Below are 22,705 nucleotides of genomic sequence, written 5' to 3'. Positions count from 1 at the left end.
GCCGGAAACGCACACAAGGGAAGGGTGATAGCCCTAAAGGGACTATGTGTCCCCGCAGCAACTCCAAACGCCCCTGAGCCTGCATCACCCCCGTCTAGGGCGGAGGCGCAGGCACCTGCGTGGACGACCTGAGCGCGGCGCGCGCAGAGAGGGGCGTAGCCCTGTAGGGGCCAGGGAGGCGGGGACTGTGGAGGGGCGTGTGGGCGGGGGCGTGGCCCAGGTTGCAGAACCGGTCTCAAAGGGAGGCTCCTAGAGCCAAGGGGCGGGGCTTTAGTTGTGTAAGCTAGACTTTGGGGCTCGGCTGCCGCACTGATGGGGCGGGGCTCCGGCTGCAGGACACGCCCCTGAGTGCTTGGACCTCGCTCTTCCTCCTCTCGGGGCTGCAAGCCAAAGGAGCTCTAGGCCAATGGGTAGCTCTCCCCGATCGCGGGAGGGCTGGGCTCTTTGCGTAGGCGGGGCTCTGTGCAATCGGACTCTGCCTTGGAACCCCTGCGGGAGGGCACTGTCTGGTGGTGTTAGCTCGTGGTCCAGTCCCCGCCCGAACAGGTGGCTCGCCCCTCCCCTGGGCAGGTACGCGCTGCCGGGGCCCTGGCTGGAGTGGGCCGCTCTGTGCCCTCCTCCTGGGCTTATATGTGGCTCTGCTTGGAAGCCCAGGTATGGAGCACGCTGCTCGACCTCAGCTATGGACTTGGACGAGTCGCGCCTGCTGGACTCGCTCACCTACTTAGAGGGTCTCTTGGCCTTGGTGGTCTTCGCGTTGCTCACTTTTGTAGGCTCTCCCTACGGCCGCTACTCGTCGCAGCATCCCGGCCTCCAGGTGCCGGCGAGACCCGCCTGGTTCCTGCAGGAGCTGCCCTCGATGGCCTGGCCACTGTATGAGTACGCCCGCCCTGCAGCCGCGCGCCTCGGCAGCCTGCCCAACCGTGTCCTGCTGGCCATGTTTCTGACCCACTACGTGCAAAGGTAATGGTCTTCCCTCCTGCTCTCGCTCCTCCCCACACCGGGTGTCTCCCGGGGACTGACGCTCAGATAATTCCGGAATGCATAGGATGGTATGGAAAAGGAGATAGAAAGGACCGCACGGTCATGGTTAGTGGTACAGTGGTCCCGATTTCTTCTCTGGCTGTCTGCAGACTATCAGCGATGTCGCCCCAGCGGGCGGGGTGATGTTACTGCGTGTCTACTATTTCCCCCTTGGGGAATCTTTATCCCTGGTGCAGCCTCTCTCATAACCAGATGACCCAGCTTTAGCTTGCTAACAGCTTAGTCTCTCGAGACCACTCTGGACCCTGAATGTGAGTGAACTTGAGCAATTTCGGAGATGTGTTGCCTTTGTTTGAGATGGGATGGCTTTCCAGGCACTAACACAGTTAGCTTATGAATCTTTTCCCGGGAGAAGTTATGTGAAAGATGTTTCAGTGACTACCTCAAGTCTTCAGGTTTTCTAATAAACTGGACTGTCTCTACTTGTAACTGACTCCAACATTTGCACATGTTTTCATCTGGACTCGGAAAACTGCACAATAAAAAGGATGCCTCTGTATTCTAAGGGAGTTGTTCCGTGACATTTTTGAGTTTCTCATCCTCTGGCTTTGGGGACCTATCTTAAAATGCCGGTTTCCTGGAGATGCTTGGAGAATTCAGTGTTGCGTTGGCAGCCTGTTCTTTCTTATATTCCAGTGAGGGGGAAGAATGGCTTTCTCAGATCCGGTGCCCACAAGTCCCTGGTGTCCAGCATGGTACAGGAGTTGATTTTCATACCAGCCGCTCTCAGCGTCCTGAATGTAGTGTGCTTCTAGTTAGCTTTAGTGCAGGCGTTTTATGTGGGGGCACAATCAACATACAACAAAGCCTGAATTCTGTGTGCCTCGAACTGTCGATAGAGTATTCCAGAAGCTGGGGAGATGGCTCCGTGGGTAGCTATGAAAGCCAGGGACCCGAGTTTGGGTATCACAAAAGCTTCTGTAATAACACTGACCCTGTGGGGAGATGGACAGCAGAGATAGGAGACCGGGCTAGCTAGACTGGTATGCACAGCCGTGAATGACAGTGAAAGAACAACAGCTGAGATTGTCTTCTGACCTCCACATGCACTATGTGGCATACATGCATCGAGCGCGCAAACACACACACACACACACACACACACACACACACACACAGAGAGAGAGAGAGAGAGAGAGAGAGAGAGAGAGGAGAGAGAGAGAGGAGAGAGAGAGAGAGAGAGAGAGAGAAATAAAAACACAAAGAAGATATATTCTACCAAACAAAGTTGTTATCAAATTGCTTAATCTATTTTTCTGAAGGGACGGGACATTAGTGCTGTTTGAATATCCACTGAACCCTTGTTCGTGGACATTCCATAAAAACACCGAAAGTTGTGTCTGTGTGTTATCACCTATGAATAAAAGTTGGTTCTGGGAGGCAAACTGCTAGAGGTATGTCCATGTAAATAACAAATCCCGGAGCTTCCCTTTGGACTGAGACTGTAGCTCAGTGGCAGGACATTTGCTTAAGCAATGCAAGGAGGGCTCTGAGTTAGGGGAGAGAGCACTAGCATTGAGCAAAGGGGAAAGGGGCTCACAGACTGTTGGAATGAGAATGTATGTACCATATTATATTGTACAGCCCAAAAGATGATAAGGGGCAGCCTCGGGGTTACATACAGTATTTTGAAACTAATACTTGCCTTAAAGTGTTATAACGGGGGTGGGGGGGAGGGGGAGGTCAACAATCTAAGGTTAAGCAGACATCCTTGCAGAAGTTATTTTTGGTGTAAGGTTGTGATGACCACTGCCCAAGGTTGTAGTGCTGGCAGTCTTTTGTGATAGATAAGTCTTGTCAAGAACACATTGGTGCAAGCCCCTCTCCAGTTACTTCATGTCTTCTTTATCTGCTGTCGTTAGTACTTGGTGATTATTTGAACAGCTGTCACCTTTTACCCCTTGATGGAGTATCTCAGGCACATACGAACAAGGAGGTTTAGGAGGATCCATTCTTCATCGTGTGGCTCCTTGGTCTGGCGAAATCCTGTTTGCATCCATGCATTTGGGGATGCTTGTCATGCAGTAGGTTCAGAATTCAGTGATGAGCAGTGGCAAATACAGGTAGATACCAGGAATGGAGCCTTAAAGATAAGCAACCGAATAAGTCGTCGGATGATGAATGGGATTGAGCTGAGATGTGCTGCAACCATCAAACCGCACCTCCTAGTTCAGGGAATGGGTCTCAGTTCCCCTCAGAGGTTCATGCAGGTGCAACGTGTAGCATTAGTGCCAGCACTGACATGGTCTTGCAGTGAGAAGACATGTATCCTACACACATGTTCAGCACAGGTTGTTTCCATAACATTCACTCTTCACAAACCTGCCACCTGCTCAGTCCCTTTGCAAGCTACCTCATCTTTAGTTTTACTCTTTCTTTCTTATACCCTAACCCATTTATATCAATCTACATTCTATCATATGGCATTATCTCTCTTCCATCTTGCACTTCCTTTTTCCTCTCCCTGTCTCCTGGCATCTCCTCCCTTCTTCTTCCCAGAGTCCTGCCTAACCTCTTCCTAGCTAGTGGCCATTCAGCTTTTTATTACACCACTCACAGCAATACATTTTCCACACAGTGTACAAATATCCTACAACACAGTACTCAGGCCAAAGCAAGAGAATCTCAGGTTCAACATTAGTCTGGGCTACATCGTGGGACCTGTCTCGAGAAAACAAAGAACACGGCAGTGCTGTAAGCACGCTCCTTTTAAAACAAAAGATTATTTGTGGAATAGAGCATATTAATGCAAGGTCTTTGGCCTGGGAACAAGGGAGGCACCGAAGGGGACTGTCCTTTTAAGTAGGTAGTTTATTTAAAACATTATCAATGCTGTGAACACACAGACAAGCAGACAGCAAAATGTTGGGAGCTCTAAAGGAGTTAGGTCCCACAAGGCAGAGCCCCTTCTTGCAGGTCTCGGAGAAAGGGAAGACTTTGACAGCACAAGCCTGCAGCTAGGTTGTCCCTGATTCCCAGGCAGCAGAGGGCTGCCAGAGAGTTGAGAGGAAGGAAACTGGGACTCTGAAAATGTAGGTTAGGTGAGGAGGGCTGAAGTGTCGCTATCACACAGGTGGAGATTTGCATCCTTTTAGCTCCATAATGCCTTAGAGTCTGGCAGCTACAGTCAGTAAGCTTCCTTGGAGAAGTGAGAGTAACACCTGTCATTTACCTGGAATTCAGACACGCTGGGAAGCCTTAGGTGGCATGTCTCCTTCTCTGTGTAGAAAGCCAGGAACCCCTGGGCTGGAGAGATGGCCCAGCCGTTAAAGGCTAGGCTCACAACCAAAAATATAAGAAAGCAAGGAGCCAAGTTGTTTTTAGGCTTTTATAAATAAACGCTTCTAAAATGTTTTCTTAAAAAATATAGAGAAAGAAAAGAGAAAGACCCCAAGAGTGCACACGGCCTTGCGCTCTCAGCTGCGCATTTGCTTTTAGGAGACACTTGAAACTGTGATGTTAAACTCCTAATGGAGAAACCTGTAGCTCTCCCTGGCCCACCAACCAGGGGAAAGCATGTTGACAATCCTAAGGACATCTCTTTCATTTTTGCCAACAAATTTCAAAACAGTTCATTCATCAAATTAGCCTAAAGCATGGACCAAGAGAGATTTGGGGTGATTACTTTTTTTTTTTTTAAGAAATATTGTGCATCTTGGAGTTTTGCCTGCGTGTGTGTCTGTGTACCACGTGGGTGTAGTGCCCCAGCATGGCAGAAGAGGGTGTCAGATCCCCTGAAAGGAATGACAGATGATTTCCATCTGCCTCGAGGTTGCTGGGGACTGAGCTTGGGTCCTCTGAAAGAGTGTCAGGTGCTCTTAACCCCTGAGCCATCTCTCCAATCCCTTCCTTACTGTTAAAACTGTTGGTTTAGTTGAGCCGTAGTTTGTAAGTCAGCCTTTGTCCAGCAGGTGTGCCAAGATAAGGCACAAAAGTCACAGAGCTCTCACTTTAGAATGTTAGTTGTGTATCAGGAAAGTAGGGATGTCAACACATCTGTTAAAAAGACTGAATCCAAACTATATTTCTGACAAAATGGGACATGTTTTAAGTTGGGGGCTTTTCATTTTCCTTAATAAGTGATCAACCCAAACAAACCATTTGAGTAAAAGCAGGTCCCATAGCAGTGTTTTTCATTTGGTTTCTATGGCACGGCATCTTGCTGTGCAGCCCAGGCTGGCCTTACACTTTTGATCCTCCTATTCAGGCTCCTGATGCTGGGGGTACAAGCCTGCTCCATCATACTCATCTTTGTGGTTTTTTTGTTTGTTTGTTTGTTTCCTTAAGTTGCCATTTCACGTTCTTTCAGTGCTTTGTGAGTTTAGGAATTAACACTTAGTTGTTTATGTATTTTAGGTAGACCTGTTGGAAAAAAAATGCCACACAAGCCTTTGAAATTTAATAACAGACCTTTCTCAGTTTCCAATAGAAACTAGGCAGTGCAAGTGGGAGACATCTTAAAAGGCTGTTTGTAAATCTTTGGATTTTCATGGCTCTTGGTGTGGACAAAGTTAGGTTCATACCAGACAAAGGGATCTTTTATTATTGCTCTGAACATAGGGGTTTGACCCAGGCAAGAAGGCAGTTGAATAAAATGGCACACTTATTTCACTACCCTAAGCAATGGGTAGCCAAACAAATTAACACACTTACTTCCCCTTTTGGAAATAAATAGCAAGCAGAGAAGGATTGCCCAGAGGGTATGACACGTGCTTTTGGGAGAAGTACCAGGGCCTTTGCAGGTTTTGCACATTTAAGAAAGTTGGGGTAAGATGGGCTTTGCCAAGGCAAATAAGGAGACAATTACACAAAATATTTTGAAACAGCAGTTCTTGACTCATAACCAGTAAGGAAGGTGGAATCTGCCCAAGACAAAACACTTGCACGTATTAGCTACTTTCTTGTTGCTTTGATAAAACACGTGGCCAAGGAAACTTACAGACAAAGTGTTGTTTTGGGCTCATGGTTCTAAAGGGGTAGGAGGCCATCACCAGGCATGGTGGCAGTAACAGCCGAGAGCTCACATCTAAAAATCAAAAGCAGGAAGCAGAATGAACTTAAAAGGGCACATCTTAAGCTCTCAAACCCATCCCCAGTAAGACACTTCTTCCAGTAAGGCCATATCTCCCAAGTCTCCCCAGAGTCAAAAGCTGAGGAGCAAACATTCAAATAGTGGACTATGGGAGACGTGTCGTCGTGCAAACCACCTCAGCCTTGTTGTGAAAATGTCTTGTGGAAATCGTTTTTGTTGTTGTTGTTGTTCATTTGTTTGTTTGTTTATTTTGTAAGGTAGAGTGGCCATTATGCAAGCCATGCTTGTAGGGAAGCCTTTTCCAGTTCTTGTTTTCAGGTACAAGTGTATCAGATCTCATCTAATTTATTCATCTGTGTCTTCACTGTTGTTTGTACTTGGCAGTGGGAATATTTATTTTTTAGAGACAGGCTCTGACTGCTTGGCCCTGGGTCTCCTGCAACTTGATATATACAGGCAGACCTGGAATTCCAAAGAAATTCTCCTGCCTTTGTCTCAGGAATGCTGGGATTAAAGGCATGTGTCTCCACACTTGGCTTTATCTGTTTTGTTTTGTTTTAATAAGAGTTTGACAAATTAAGCATATTTTGAGTCTACCTGTTATCACAGGGCTATCCCAACACCATCATTTCTTGGGGTAAGTTCCTATGCTGTGCAGGGTTTCCCACTGATAGCATGAGTTGTTTCTTCCTGATGCATAATCATGTAGGATTGGTATTCATGATAAACAGGCTGCTGTCTGAACAGCTCATATAGTGCTGGCACATCCAAGGGTTTGACAATTGATGACAGGCATTGTTTTACCTCCACATACATATGGGCCTATTTGTGTGTATACTCTGCCAGGCTTGATGCCAGTGAAGAACTTCTGAAAACATGAGGTTTTAGAAATACAGGCAGTGCTTCCTAAAATTTTGTTTAGCAGTTTGAGTCAAAGCCTTTGCATTTGAAATGCATGATTAATTGAAGGCAAGTGAGAGAATGGAGACAGCCACACAAAAGCAAAAGTTACCTCTGGAGTAGCAGGGGCTAAGCAGACCCTTCTGTAGAGAGGAGAACCATGAGCACAGCAACCAGTGTTGACGTTGGGCTGCTAATTGGGGGAACTGGTGGCTGTTATGGTTCTTCCGACCAGCCTGGTCCCACAGCCTTGTCAGTCCCAAATGAACACACAGAGACTTATATTTATTATAATACTGTTGGTTGATGACTAGGGCTGTAACAATAAGTCTTTCCGCCAAGCTGCCCAAGTTCCACCCGCCACCATGGTAAGGTCCCAAGTAACACAGAGAGACTTATATTAGATATAAATGCTGCTAGGTGCTGCTTGGCCAATGACTAGGATTTCTCATCTGCTAGCTCAGTCTTAATTATTATAAATCTATATATTTTATAAGACTTATCGAGGATGCCTTCTGCTGGTGCCCTCTCTTGCTGGTGGATCACATGGCACTCCAGAGCAGACTAGGAGGAAGAGAGAAGGGATGACTTCCTTCTTGCCCTTGCTTATATATGAGTCTGCCAGCTATGTCACTTCCTTCCTGTATCACAAGACTTCTTTTTACTACATATCCCAGAATCCTCCTCCACTCCTAGTCCCGCCTAACTTGCTGCCTCATTGGCCAAACAGTATTTTATTCAACAATCAATAAGATGAACATACACAGAAGTACATTCCCCATCATAGGGCTTTTTATTGGCTATCTCTGTCTTAATTATTAACCCATTTCTATCTATCTGTGTATTGCCATGAAGCTGTGGCTTACCCGGTAATGACAGGCATGGTGTTACTCCTCTGACAGCATCGAGAATTTGGCGGGCTCCCTGTCCTGCCTCTCCCAGAATTCTCCTCGTCTCCTAGTCCCACCTATCTTCCTGTCTTATTGGCCAACAGTGTTTTATTCATAAACCAATAAAAGAAATATACACAAGGACCTTCCCCATCGGATGGCAATAGAGTTCTGATTATCACCAGCTCCATTCATTTATTTGCTTTTATTAGTTTTTAAAATTAGCATTCAAAGTAACGAGCAGTTGCACAAATACTTTGTGGTTGTCATCCTTCTCCACTTCTTCCCGTGCTGGCCCCTTTCATGTCTCATCTGTTCTGTTACCGTTTTTTAAATCTCCTGTGCCCCCATTAAAAGCTCCTCAAGGCCCCCTCCTCAAGCCACCCATTCCAGTTTTGTGATCTGTACTCGAACAAGCATTTATGTAAAAGTTAAAATCTAGGATTCAGCCAGGTGTTGGTGACACACACTGTTAATCCCAGCACTGGTGAGGCAAAGTCACCAAACTTACAAAGGTAGATCCTTGTAAGTTCTAGGCTGGCCTGGTCTGTAGAGTGAGTTCCAGGACAGCCAAGTCTACACAGAGAAACATTGTCTTGAACCCCCACATGAGATCTAGGATCTACTCACAAGAAAGAACATGCATTGTTTGTCTCTCTTGCTTATTTTTGCTTAACACATGGATCTCCAGTTCTGTCCACTTTCCTGCAAGTGCCGTGACTGATTCAGTTTCTTTGTGGCTGAGTAGAAAACTGTTCCAAAAGCCACTTGTTTTGCCAGATGTGTGTGGGAAGTTGTCTTTGCGGAGCAACAGGTCAGCCGATTTGCCTGGTTCATACCTGAGAGGGGGAGTGTGGATTGAGAAAGGGTAGGTAAAGATGTTAAGAAAAAGACAGAGACACAGGATAGAGTCAGGAGGGCAATCCAGTCAACACTGAATGCCCTTAGTTTATTCTTCAACATTCTTAAGTACCCAACCAAAAGGGGGACATGACAGAAGACTTCTATTATCATGTATAAGGAGCAAACAGACTTACTTTCCTAAATCCTCAAGGTAATTTGGTAGCCACACCTGTTATCCGTTATCCGGACTTGAGGGTCAAGAGTAAACACACCTCAGCCAAGTCTGTTGTTATTTAGATAAGACATTTGCTACCAAGGCTGAAACATCTTGCAGTAGCCAAGGCTTAGACCTTTAGGTCTTTTGACATACTAAGGACAGTTTTGAGCTCTCTGATCTTGAGGCAAGATGAAGGGGACCCATCTTTATGGGCCCCAACAGATGTGGTATTTGAAACTTCTGGAAGAGACTTTTGTGGGAGTGGGTGGGGTGGAGGGAGAGGGAGAGATATATGTTGCTAGACACATAAGCCCATGTAATTTCGTGACATTTAAGTTTCCCCAGTAGAAAAGATAAGCAGTTTCCATTCTCCCCACCCATTTCATTTATTAAACAGTCATTCGAGCTCTATCTGCAAGTTCTGGAAGAAAACCAGGGTGGAAACAACATTTAGTACAGCCAGTCTGGCAAACTGTCCCTAGCCCTTGCTGGTCCAGGTTTTGTGGGTGATACAAGCCAATCGAGGGAGCAGTGGAGAACAAAATGACATGGGCAAAGCCAAGAAGTGGTGCTGAGAGTCTGGTGTATGTACCTTCTGTGTGACTGCACCAGAGGGAAGCAAGACCCTGGCCTTAGGAATATGAACCTTTGGTTCTGAGGACAGATTGGGGGAGGCAGTGGAAGTGGACAAAATGGTGGCTGGGAGGTCGCTGAGGGTAATGGGAGTCTTTAGGACTCCCTCAATTAACTACTTGAAGGGAGATTTCCCACACTTGGCACTGGGGCTTCGTTAGATGCTCTTGAGGCAAGCAAAAAACTACCGATAGGGTCCACCGTATGCAATTTCAGTGGTACACTTAAAAGCTCTCATAATTCTGTCCATTCTTGGGTATGCACTTTCCATACTGTTATAATCTTGCAGATTAAGTTCTCCCTATTACATATGAGATGGCAACTACCCATTATCCAAAGAGACTTTTAAGACATGAAGGTTCTGGCTCATGAAACATTGGCAGAGCCACAGCCCGAGTATGGAAATTATGTCTGTTGCAAATTAACATAATAACAGATCTGATAACAGAGATCCCACCTTGAATTTGGGTGCTTTGGGAAAGTCTATAAAGCACTTGGCATAACTAGATTCCAATGGCGTTGTCATTAAGTTGTGGTATATTTTGCATGTTGATGCTGTTTGCCTCTGGATGTTCAGATGAATCAAGAAGACAGCTTGCTGAGTCTGCAGAGAAGCTCCTTCCAGAAGCCCCACAGAGCTCACTGGGAGCTTGAGGGTCCTCATTCAGGACTTGTGTGTCTCCGCTCTGAGTTCAGAACACTGCAGACCCCTTTCTAGACGGCCAGACTGCTGTGCGAGAGCTTAGACACACGTGCTGCCCATTCCTCATGCTCAGAGAAAACAGTGACAATGGCCAAGTTCATGCTGTATAGGATCTGCTCACCAGTGAAGCATTTATCTAAATGGCTCTATTATTAGTAAACACTCAGGAGTCAGATATTAAGGTAAAAACCTGATAAATTAAGAAAGCAGTGGCGTTCCGATCCCTAAGAGTTGAACATTTACCTCCTGAAAAGGCCAATTTGGATGCCAAGATCCTTGTGTTATAATTATTATGTCCGCACCTGTGTCTACCATACCTGCAATGATAACGTCATTTATTTGTACTTTTAATTGTGGCCTCTGATCATTTATAGAAGTTTGCCACAATACTCACTTTGTGATTTTTTTTCTGACTTTCTTGTTCTCTCTTTTATGGCTCTTCTATCATCCAGAGCAGTATGTTTTATTACAATAGATATTGGGCTCCTTATTTGCTCTGCGTAATGGTTTCCTTGGTGACAGGAAAGGACTGAACTGAATTTGGCATAGGGGGCTTCAAGAGGCCCTTCAGGGTGTTTCCTGATGGCGGCAAAGGATTACCTTGGTACTCTCTGGTTGACCTACATTTCTTTGTCAGTGAACTGTGATGTGTAGCATGTCTGAATTGGAGAACTAGCTTGTGGCTGTGAGCTGAGAATGTCAGCCCAAGGAGAGAGGGGCTGTAGGAAAAGCCCAAAAGCCTCCCAAGTTTGGGTGGCAGCTGAAGACTAGAAAAGCTACAACCAAAAATCCCACACTTGCTCAAAGATTTGAGAAGAAAACTTGGCTGCTCCAGCAGGGACTCAGGCTGGAGGGACTCAAGGGGGAGGGAGTCCTGCCTGCTACTCAGGCTTGGGCCGGGTGTGGGCCAGGCCCCTTTGCCTCAAAAGCTTTTTTGTGAATTCTTATGTTAACGTTGTTTGCCAATTTGTAACATAAATAAATAAAAGACCCAGAGACAGATATTGGGGTTCAAGTTGAATATCAGAAAAGCAAAGCAGCCAGTCACTATCTTATATCTCTGCCTCAGTCTGAATGGGCTGATCCTGTCTCCATGGCTCTCACCAAGCCTCAGACTGTAACCTCTCCTCAGCATGGCTGGAGAATGAATGCCTCTCTGAGACCTTGCTTCTGTCTTATACACTTCCCTAATGTTGGATTTAAAGGAGTGAGCTATAATTCTCTTTTAGACTGATTCATTCATGTGTACATCTGGGTGGCCTTGGACTCACAGAGATCCATCTATCTCTTAATCCTGAACCCTAGGATTGAAGGTGTGTACCACTACCTCATAGCTTCTGGCTGCTGGGATTAAAGGTGTGTGCCTGGCTTCTATGGCTCCTGGCTGACTTCGCTTTTCTGAATCCTCAGGCAAGCTTCAATAAATCATAAATAATACATAAATAATACAGGTCTCTGGCCTATGGATTTAAATATTATCACACTGGGAGGTAGCTCATTTGGTAAAGTGGTTGTTGTTTTTCACCGAGTTCAGGGGCTGCCCCTCATACAACTGGTGCCCTAATCAGCAATTACAACTCCACTGCTACCGGCAACAGTTCAGCCACAAGGGCCACAGCCTGTGGGAATTCTCTTCTCTCAGGAACCAGCTCTCTAAAAGTTACTAAGGGAAACTGTATCTAGATCTCTACCCCTCTGTAGAACTCAAAGATTGAGGTGAGCAAGTAGCTCACCATCTGTCTTTGCTAGCATCGCCCCCCCCCAAAAAAAAAAAAAAACTCGTGAGACCTTCTGCATGGCTTCCTCGCCACACCTGGCTCCTCCCTACCACTTCTTGTCAGATGGTTGCTGACTCGGCCTCCTGATAGCAGGTTAATGTCATTTAACCAAACAAATGAAACACGTTTTTGCATTGTAAACAAAAGCAGTAGGAAGAAACATAACACACCTAAAAATAGTATTCCACAACAAATGGTAAAGCTCTTGTTAAATAAAACAAAAGGCCCTGAGTTGATCCCTAAAGCCCACCTGGGCATGCAGTAGCTTCAGCACTGAGGAGGTATGGATTGAAGCATCCCAGAAGCTCTGAGGAGGCTAGGCTGACTGACCAGCAAGACCCAGGATCTGCCTGTCTCCATCGAGGCCTCCTCAGTTCTGGGAGTGTAGTGCTCACTGCTCACTTTTTTTTTTTTTTTTTTTTTTTTTTTTTTTTTAAGCTGGGTGCTGGCGGTTAAACTCAAATCCTTGTGTTTGCAAGACAAGTACTTTACCAACCAAGATCTCCCTCTAGCCAACAGTAAACTGTATTTTAACAGGCATATTTTTTTCTTTTAAAATTTTAATTTTTTATTTTTATTTTTACAAGACAGGGTTTCTCTGTGGCTTTGGAGGCTGTCCTGGAACTAGCTCTTGTAGACCAGGCTGGTCTCAAACTCACGGAGATCCACCTGCCTCTGCCTCCCGAGTGCTGGGACTAAAGGCGTGTGCTACCACCTCCTGGCATAAAATTTTTATTTTTTTAAATTTATTATTTTAAGTGTGTGTGTCTGTGTGTGTATGTGCAGATGTGCAGGTGTCCACAGAGGTCAGAAGTGTCAGATTGCTTTGCAGGTGGTTTTAGGATAGGAGGAATTTGCCCATTTTTCTCTGAGTTAGTGTATCTGTTCCATGTTCTGTGTAATTAGAATCCTGAATACGGCGACTGATGAACACTCGTGAAGCACACAGTTCTTTATCTAAAACCCCCTGATTTTAGCATAGAGTAAATCAATACAAATGTGAACCAAGGATGACATCTATGCAAGAAAACTGGAAAAACCCAAGTCGTGTAAAGCAACAATGCAGAAACAGAGCCTCCATCCAATTCTTAAGTTTCTTTCTTACTTGTGTTTCCCAAGGACTTTGGTTTTTCCCGTTCTGATCCGAGGAGGGAAACCCACACCCCTGTTTTCCTTTGCTGCTGCGATCCTGTTCTGTACCTTCAACGGCTACTTGCAGAGCAGGTACTTGAGCCAGTTTGCAGTGTACGCCGAAGACTGGGTGGCCCATCCCTGTTTCCTGATTGGTGAGTGACAAGAGGTTTCCATTAGAAAGCTCAAACTAGAGAAGGAACCACAGGTCTGTAATGTGACTTCAGGGGTTCAGAGCAGGGAGGATGAGATGGCCTTTACTTGCTCGGACCAGGAGGGAAGGCCCAAGCCAGCTACTTTGACCCATTGGTACTGAAGCCCAGGCTTGGAACATAGGGAACTTGAAAACAGCAGCGGGCTGTGTTGGGTGATGGCACTTGGTGATGCAGCGGCTGCTTCCAACTCTGTTTCTGTGGGGCCAAAAGCTGGCAATCAGGAGCAAGAGAAGGAATCTCTCTCTCTCTCTCTCTCTCTCTCTCTCTCTCTCTCTCTCTCTCTCTCTCTCTCTCTGTGTGTGTGTGTGTGTGTGTGTGTGTCTGTCTGTCTGTCTGTCTTTCTCTGTGTGTGTGTGTCTCCTTTTTCTTTTTTTTTTCTGAGACAGGTTTTCTCTGTGTAGCTTTGGAGCCTGTCCTGGAACTCACAGAGATCTACCTGCCTCTTCCTCCCAAGTGCTGGGACTAAAGGTGTGTGCCACCACTACCCGTGTCTCTCTGTCTCTCTGTCTCTCTCCATCTCTCTCTCTCTCTCTCTCTCTCTCTCTCTCTCTCTCTCTCTCTCTCTCTCTTCCTTCCTTCCTTCCTTCCTTCCTTCCTTCCTTCCTTCCTTCTCTCTCATTCCTTTCTTTCCTTAGTAAAGAATGTTTCAAATGCTTACTTTTTAATTAATCTTTTGAGAATTCCCCACACGAGTATTATACATTTACAACCTTTCCAACCCTCCGTCTTTCTCCTCCAACTCCTCCCATGCCTCCCCAACTTCCTCTCAAATTCAGGACCTCCTTTTCTTTAATTATTGTGGCACACGTGCAAGCACACACACAGGAAACCTACAGAATCCATTTAGAGTCGCTCACATGTGTATGTGTTGAGGGCTGGCCACCTGGGACTGGGTCACCTGTAATGGAGCTAAGCCCTAGAGAAAACTCACTCTTCCTCTTTCAGCAGCCACTGTTTGCCTGTAGCTCTTCATCTTGCACAATTACCCCCAGCCGAATTGGCATGCCAACTGGTGCTGTCATTATGCAAGTCTTGTTCCGGCGACCCCACTGTTGCGGCATCATGGGTGCACCTTCCCTGTCATGTCTAGAAGATACCATGTCGAGGCCGATGCCCTAGTCCTCTTCCTTACAATCTTTATGCCCTATCTTCTTTGATGTTCCCTGAACCTTAAATGTAGTGTTGCATTGTAGGTGGATGGGCTGGAGATGGGCCATCCATAATTAGCTGTCGTCTGCCTTTTGAGAGGTGTACATGTCTGCCATGGTCTCCATCTGCTGCAAAAAGGGCTTTCTTTGGTGAGGGATCAGAACTATATTTATCAGGCTGGCCTGGGGTCATGCACAGTCTGCATGACCCAGTGTGAGCACAGCAAGAGTGGATGAGGTCCTACAAACTCTCCGGGCTGGGCTGGAGCATAGGCTGCATGACCCACCCTAGTCCTGGGGCTCAGATGCCTCGGTCATTTCTGTGAGGATTGTGGAGATCATTCTGCTTAGATCCTTTCAGGTGTGAGTGTCCTCACCATCTGAAGCAGCTCACTGGAGATATCACACCACCTGGAGGCCCCTGGAGGCTGGTCTATAACCTGAGCTGCCTGTTAACTGTTTACAAACTGTTGACTTCTCCACCATTAAATGGAAGGACATGAAACAAATGGCACGCCCGCAGCATGAAGCGAGCCAGATTCTTTCATTCATATGTGGATATCATTCAGCTCGTTGCTTTGTGAGGAGATAGGAAGCCTTGTAGGTAGGAGGCTGTCCTTAAGCTAGTGACTGCCAGGAGCAAAATTCTAACAGAAAATTTGCCTAGCAGTAAAAGTGGCTATTCTGAAAGATTTGCCACTCCAAGTAGCTGTCAGAGGAGGATTCTCTGAAACACAGTGGTGTATGTTTGGGGGTAGAAGGGCATCACTATGGAGACACAAGCCTATTGCAGACTGCCGGGTGAGGCAGAGGAAAGGTCTTAGGAGTAAAATGAATGGGGATGTACAAGATATTTACAAAGATAGCAATGGTGGCATCTTGTCCATATTAACTGTTCTGAGGAGACCCTTACAGACATAGTCCCGGCAAGTTTTAGTGGCTGCTGGGTAAGGCTATGGTTCTGACAGAAACCGTGTGCTCATTCCTATATATATGTGAACACAGGCCTTCCCCACTCTATGTTCATATGTGCACATGCTCATCCCTCCCCCACTCTATGTTCATATGTGCACATGCTCATCCCTCCCCCACTCTATTTACTTATTTTTTTAGGTAGGGCTTGGCAAAAGTGGCCCCACTTTAACTCTGATACTGTGTCAGTTATTAGTCTCCTTCATGTGACAAACACAAGATGAAAGGGAGGGTTTATGCTGGTCACAGTTTGCGGGTGCAGGCCGTCATGACAGGGAAGGCATGGTGGGGGGCGGGCGTGTGAGGCACCTGGTCGCATTGCGTCCACAGTCATGCTGTGGAGAGGTGAATGTTGAAGCTCAGCCTGCCTTCTCTTCTTTAGTCAGCTCATGACCTTAGCCCGTGGAAGCTGAATTCAAAGGGAGTGGGATAATGTGTTTGGTGGGAGAGTTTTTGAGAGGAAAACATCTAGCTGTGGGTTGGCTGCTGCCCAGAAAGTGGAGAAACAAGAGCAGCACAAAGAGGAAAAAGATGCCATTCGCTACAAACAGGAGGTTTCAACAAACCTCTAGACATGTCTGTAGGAGGCTCCTGGTGCACACGGCCTCTGGAGGGCAGGGGTGGATCCTAGGAGCCCAGCTCTGGTCTTCTCCTTTGCTTCCAACTCTGAGGCTGGAAGATGCACCCTGAATACAGGTCTGCCCTGAAGTGTCTATGTACTATGAGAGGCATCCCATGGCCTGGCAAAGGGGCAGAGGTTCCACACTTTCCCAAGTGCACACGCACTGATAACAGTTGCAACACTATTTGGCCTTTACATTTATTACATCTTTTCATTTTTGTATCAATCATTTTTTTAATAAAGCAGAGTTTTGGCATTTTACCTTTTCTGGTTGAAGATAATGAATGCAATGCCAATGTTTACCACCAAGTCAACCACTTCTGAGAGCATCTCTCCTAACCTCTGTGCTGAAGTAGACACGAACTGAGCCATCTTTAATAAAGTCGCACAATCTGCTCCATAAAAAAACATGAAAACTCTTGAGGATTTGAAGAAACATCCCAGGGAGAGGAACCTCCTAGGTGCTGGGGTGCCAGGGAGAGCCATGCAGTTTCTAGCCCCTGGGGATGGAAGCCAAGGGGAGGAGTGGCCAAGTGGGGAGCTGGTAGCAAGCTGATGGAAGCCAGAGCTAGAAGGGAAGGAGAGAAAAGGACCATGGCTGGGATCCTAGGATCTTTGCCTACTCCCTAGGGGTCGGGTGTGTAGCCAGTGGATATTTGCCTCTTCTATGGAGAGGAGACTGTATTTCCTCATACAGTTTTCCTGAGGAAAAGGGGTTGTAAACATACCTGCAGGCTCATCCCACCCCCACAATGCCCTGGTCATAAGTTAGTCCTGTTTTCTATTCCTGTCGTGGTAAAAATACAGATTGGCACCACAAGTGTCTTGGGTGGAATTGATGTCTATGAACATGGTTAAGGAAACAGCCCATTGCTGTGGCTGGCACTGGTTGTGCCGTTGCTGCCAGCCATGGCTCATATTCCTGCTCGCACTGATACAAGGAATGCAATGTGCTGTTCAGCTGAGCATAGCTTTCTTAATCCCTGCCAGTTATTAACCATACCAATCTTGTTTATTCTTTAGGTTTTGCCTTGTGGCTAGCAGGCATGGTGATAAATATCCATTCAGACCACATCCTGAGGAATCTGAGAAAACCCGGGGAAACAGGATACAAGATCCCCAGGGGTACGTACTGAGAAGGACCCTTCTGCAGAGTCACTTTGCGTGTGGCCACCCGACCTTCATTTCTCAGCTCTGCACAGTATTTAGTGACTGAACATTTTCCATATGAGCCATGGTTAGGACTGTCCTCTTACAGAGGCCCAGGTCTGGCTTTGGGGGAGATGATTAAGCAGTGGAAGGTGTCTGTGTTTGGAGGTGGGATGAGAGGATTTACAGGATACAGGACCCTGCAGGCCTTAATGTCCAACATTGTGACAGAATGGCTTCTTTCATGGAATCTCTCTCTTGAAAACTATATAAAATACTGTATGGGATTTTTTTTTAGAAAAACGTTTAAAAATACATTATTGTGTTGCCCCATAATCTCATAGGGAGGGGCACCATTAGGAGAGGTGACTTTGTTGGAGTGGGTATGACCTTGTTGGAGGAAGTGTGTCAATGTGGGGTTGGACTTTGAGGTCTCCGATGCTCAGGATATCACCCAGTATCCCAGTCAACTTCCTGTTGCCTGCATGTCTGCAAGATGTAGGACCTGTTATTCCTGCAGCACCAGGACTGCCTGCACACCACCATGCTCCCCACCATGATGATACTGGACTGAGCCTCCAAAACTGTAAGCGAGCCGTCCCAATTAATTGTTTTCCTTGTAAGAGCTGCCATGGTCATGGTGTCTGCCGCAGCAGTAGAAACCCTGACTAAGAATGATGTGAGCTTCCAGGAAAATCCCATCATCGGGAGACAGTCTGAGTGTGGACTGGAGTCCAGAGGGCACTGTGTGACAGTGTGTGACTGCTACCCCTCAGATTCACTCAAATTCATGGCCCATGGTGAAAAACCTAAAGCTGTGGGTTATGTTGGTATGGTGCAGCCACTGACCTGGCAGCAAACCCCCAGAGGCACCAGCCTTCAACCACCACTGTATAGCTGTCACGGTGCCCTGAGGGAGAGACGTGCAAAAGTCGGTGTGTCTCCCGAGGAACCAGGGACGCTGTGTTTCAGAGCTCTGTAGACTGGAAGATGGGATGGGAGCAGATCTGAAAGTGGAGATGGCCCTGATGAGTCAATAGCTGTGCACATGGAAAGTAGAAGCCAGTCGAGTCTCTAAAACCAAGACAGCATCATAGGTGAGCCTAAAACCTTGATGAAAGCACACAAGGTTGATTAGCAACAAAAATAAGATGTACAAAAAAAGTAAAAGGAAACCACACCAAATTTCAAGTCATTCCAGCTCCCTAGAGGCAGGAAGCGGCAGAGCCAGCCTCCAGAAGTTACAGTTGTGTGACTTTTCCTGAGGGGATGTAAACAACCATCTATTCCCGAGACAGGGCAGGGCACTGATGACAGACCAAAGAAAGGATTCTAACTCAGCCTTGTTAAATGAACAACTGAGCTGATTGGTGTGGCTTACAGGAGCGTGGAGGACTCAGAGGCAGCTGTGTCACCCACAGCCCACCTCAGTGGGTAGTGACTCAGGGAAGCTGCATTGCTGGAGTTCCCCTGTCTGACTTGCCCATTGGCAGCTTGAAGGCCCAACCCTACCCTTGCCCTGCCCTTCAATGACTGCCTTTATAGTTTGAGGGGTGCCTTGTGAACCCTATTGCTTTCAAGAGATTCCTGAGCCATGTAAGTGCTGGCTCCTTAGGCCCGGTATGTGTGGGGTAATTTCTCAGTTTAGTGCACCCTCCTCTGTGCGGCCATGTTTCAGTCTGAAGGAAATAGCAGCCCAGCACGGATGCTGTGGAGGACAGGCTCTGAGGGATGGGAGGAGACGCTACTGAGGTACTCTGCTACCTGTGACTCTCTCAAGGAGCCAGACCCTGGAGAGTGCATGGACACTTCCTCTGCCTTGTGCCTCTTATCCACATCTGCTTCCAGATGTGGGGCACAAAGCGCCAGACCCAGGAGACAGAACGGAAGGATACCAGAAGTGCACAAGCCACGGCCGTGACAGGTTCAAGAAGCACCACTTCTAAGAGACACAACACCCCAACCAGAAGCAGCTTAACAGGAAGGGTTTGTTTTGGCTTGCAGTTGAGAGCGTAACTGGAAAGCTCAATAGAATTTCATGGCTAGAACGCCAGGCACCGGGGGAATCGGGACGCACTCTGAAGGTCCACCCACCTCAACAGCCTATGTTGTCCATGTAGGCCACACTTCCTAAAAGTTCTACACACTCTCACAATAGTGGAACTGGGGACCAAATGTCCAAATACACGAGTCTATGGGGGGCATTACATAGTCACTGATTCTAGCAATATCCATAGAGGGGGGATCCCCCTGGAGGTGCCTGCCTAGCCAGAGTGGTAACACAGAAGCCCAGGGGGGCTTCGTATACTGCAGCCTGTCCAGCTTACAGCAGCAGAGATACCACCAAAACTTCTGTCCTTTTCCCTTTTTCTTCTTTTTCATTTAAGGTTCTCACTGTGTATCCATGGCTTGCTTGAGACTTGCTATATAGACCAGGCTGGCACCATCCTCTGCTTTGTATCCATGGCTTGCCTGGGACTTGCTATGTAGACCATACTGGCCCCATCCTCTGCTCTCTGCTTCCGAAGGGCTGGTATCAAAGGCATGTACTACCATGCAGCGGCGTAACCCTTCTGTATACTGTGAATACGTGTTGTTCTCATTGGTTGATAATAAAAGTTGCTTTGGCCTATGGCCAGGCAGAATATAGCTAGGTGGGAAAGCCAAGCCAAACACAGGGAGGAAAGAAGGGTGGAGTTGAGGGAGACGTGAGCAGCTGCCCTAAAAGCAAGATGCCAGCCGACTGGTAAAAGCCACGGCCATGTGGCAATACACAGATGAATAGAAATGGGTTAATTTAAATGTAAGAGCTAGTAAGTAATAATCCTGAACTATAGGCCAAACACTCTGTAATTAATGTTAAGCCTCTGAGTGATTATTTAAAAGTGGCTGCAGGACAGAGAAACCTCCACTGGCACTACCACACCCAGCTTCTTTGATCTCATGATGCCAGGTGCACATTTATGCCCTAACCCAACGTATTGAAACCTGAAGAACTAGAAAGAGAGAGTCAGGACCTTTGCAAACACACTGCAGGGGAGACAGCTGCGGAGCCTGTCTCAACAGGAATGCCTCTCACCATGCACAGTAAATGCAGCTGAAATCCCAGTGTAGTTCATCTAGGGGAACAGAAACGAAACAGCTGCAGTGTCAGTGCCCATTGGCTGGATGCCAGCAGAGCATTGCCAGCTCCAAGCCTGGTTCCCTCCCTGCTATAGCCAGAGCAGTCTACATCCTGCAGTGAAGAGTAACCACCTCCTTGTCTGGAGCAACAAGTCCCCAGAGGCCTCCCCTGTAACGAGTCTTTCTCTGTCCACCAGCCAGATCTCAAATCCAGACTTATTAATTATGAAGTCTTGGCCTTAGCTCAGCCTTGTTCCTAACTAGCTCTTACAACTTAAATTATCCCATTTATAATCATCTGTGTTCTGTCACATGGTGTTACCTCTCTTCCATCTTGTACCTCCTGTTTCCTCTCTGTGTCTCCTGGCATCTCCTGTGAGCCTAGATTCTCCTCCTCATCATTCCTCTCTCCGGAAATCTTGACTATTCCCCCTGCCTGGCTATTGGACATTCAACTTTTTGTTATGCCCATCACAGCAAATACATGTTCAGACAGTGTACAGATATCCCATAACACTCCATGCTGTTGTTAGAACAAGCTAAGCAGGGAGGCAAAGGCTGGTGACTCCCAGACAACAGAGATGCCAGCAGCCCAGAAAAGACAAGGTGGGAACCATGAGGCTAGGCAGGACATCTCTTCTAAAGTTCATCATTTCTAATCTTTGAAGTTAAGATGCACACCAAGGACAGCAAAAGCAACCAGCAGCCCCCACAGAAGGACATAGAAGATGGAAATGAAAAGAGAGGAAGAAGTGAAGTCTGAAAGGTTCTGTTTCGTGATGGCTGCGCAAAGCAGGGTTTGGGGGCCAGAGGCTAGGTGTGCCTATTGGAGGGTATGAAACACACCCTGGAAGCTAAGATGCCCAAGCCTCAAGGCTGAATTTCAGAAGAGCTCACCACACACCAGGGGAAGCTGACAGAAAGCTGTCCGCTGCACCTGGACAAGCCCCTGCCTGGTGGCTACTCAGATACTTGAGGTACCCCTGAAGCAGGAAACACAGGCTTTTGCCATAGCTTTCCTTTCATCCACTCCCTCAGTGGTTTTGAGGGCCCAGGGCATAGGGGCTGTGGCCACTGAGGGGCTGTGACAGCTCTTAGTCTTAAACTGATCAACTTCCTGCACGATTTGAATTTCAGGAGGCTCTTCCAACGTGACACTTGACATGTTCGTATTTTCTCATGCATGGTGGTGGTGTGTTCATGCTTAAAGATGGAGTCACACCCTGCAGTCGTTTACCAGAGCTGATAGTTACACTGAGGAGGTTACTTTTCGGGTTGACGTAGAGCCAGGCATAGATGTGGAGGTTTGATCCCTGCTTGTCTATACATGTAGGTGCAGAGGAGGTTCCCAGAACACGCAACCCAGTTTGAGATAAAGGGCAGGTGCCGTGGGCTGTAGGTGACAGTGACAGTTCGCTGCTTTGTTGTTGCTGTTGTCCGGTTGAAATATTTTAAAAGGTACATAAGTGCTTGACTGGCTGCTTAGCAGGCCCCAGGGATCCTCCTCGCTCCAAAACTGAGAATGCAAGCATATGCCCCCGTGGCTGGCTTTTTATGTGGGTGGTGGGGATTGAAACCAAGTCCTTGTGCTTACAGGGCAAGCAACTTCCATCTGACCCGCCCTCAAGCTTTATGAAATTATTGTACATTAATGTATTGGGCAATGCATTCCTTTGTGACATTTTACACACACTTGACAGGCACTGTCTTGTGACATGGCATCCTTCCCCTGCCTCTATTAAAGGGACAACAGCTAGCAGAGTAGCATCTGGGATTCTTAGCTAGTGTGCTCACCAGCCTCTGCCCCACACCTGTGTGCTTCCACGAGGTGATAAGCTCTCCACGATGGACACTCAAGGGAAAGGTCACTTAGTATCCCCAGGTGGGAATGGTGTGGCATTGGAAGGGAGGCTGCAGAGGTGCTCACTCTGAGGACTCAGGCAGCTTTTCCACATTTTTCATTATTATCATCATCATTATTATTATTGTGTGAGTATGTGTATATATGTGTGTGGCACACACATGTGACACCACATGTGTGGAGGTCAGAGGGCAACTCATGGGAGTCAGTTCTCTCCTGCCACCCTGTGGGTTCTGGGGGTTGAACTCAGGTCATCAAGCTTGGTAACAAGCACCCTCACCACCCTGGCCCTTCTTCGAATGCTAGTCCCAACCCTGGAACTCCAGCTTCTCCCTTAGACACATCCTATACCCTGAATCCCTCCTCATATGCCTAAAACTTTTTTTTTTTTCAAGACAGGATTTCATGTATCCTATGGTAACAGTCATGTGCCACTGTGTGCTA

General features: G+C 47.1%; 1 protein-coding gene across 1 annotated transcript in view; it reads left to right on the top strand.

The window, feature by feature from the left end:
- Positions 1–397: 397 nt before the first annotated feature.
- Srd5a1 (steroid 5 alpha-reductase 1) overlaps positions 398–22,705 on the top strand; it is a 30,422-nt gene continuing 8,114 nt past the window's right edge. The window contains exons 1-3 of the mRNA XM_027400120.2: positions 398–963; positions 13,160–13,326; positions 17,152–17,253. Coding sequence (XP_027255921.1) covers positions 407–963; positions 13,160–13,326; positions 17,152–17,253 — 826 coding nt within the window. The 5' untranslated portion in view covers positions 398–406. The remainder of the gene's footprint in view (positions 964–13,159; positions 13,327–17,151; positions 17,254–22,705) is intronic.

Source organism: Cricetulus griseus, chromosome 2 (genome assembly GCF_003668045.3).
Source record: "Cricetulus griseus strain 17A/GY chromosome 2, alternate assembly CriGri-PICRH-1.0, whole genome shotgun sequence".
Taxonomy (NCBI): Eukaryota; Metazoa; Chordata; class Mammalia; order Rodentia; family Cricetidae; genus Cricetulus; species Cricetulus griseus.
The sequence above is the reverse complement of the archived record's forward strand: the minus strand, read 5'-3'. Positions and strand labels throughout refer to the sequence as shown.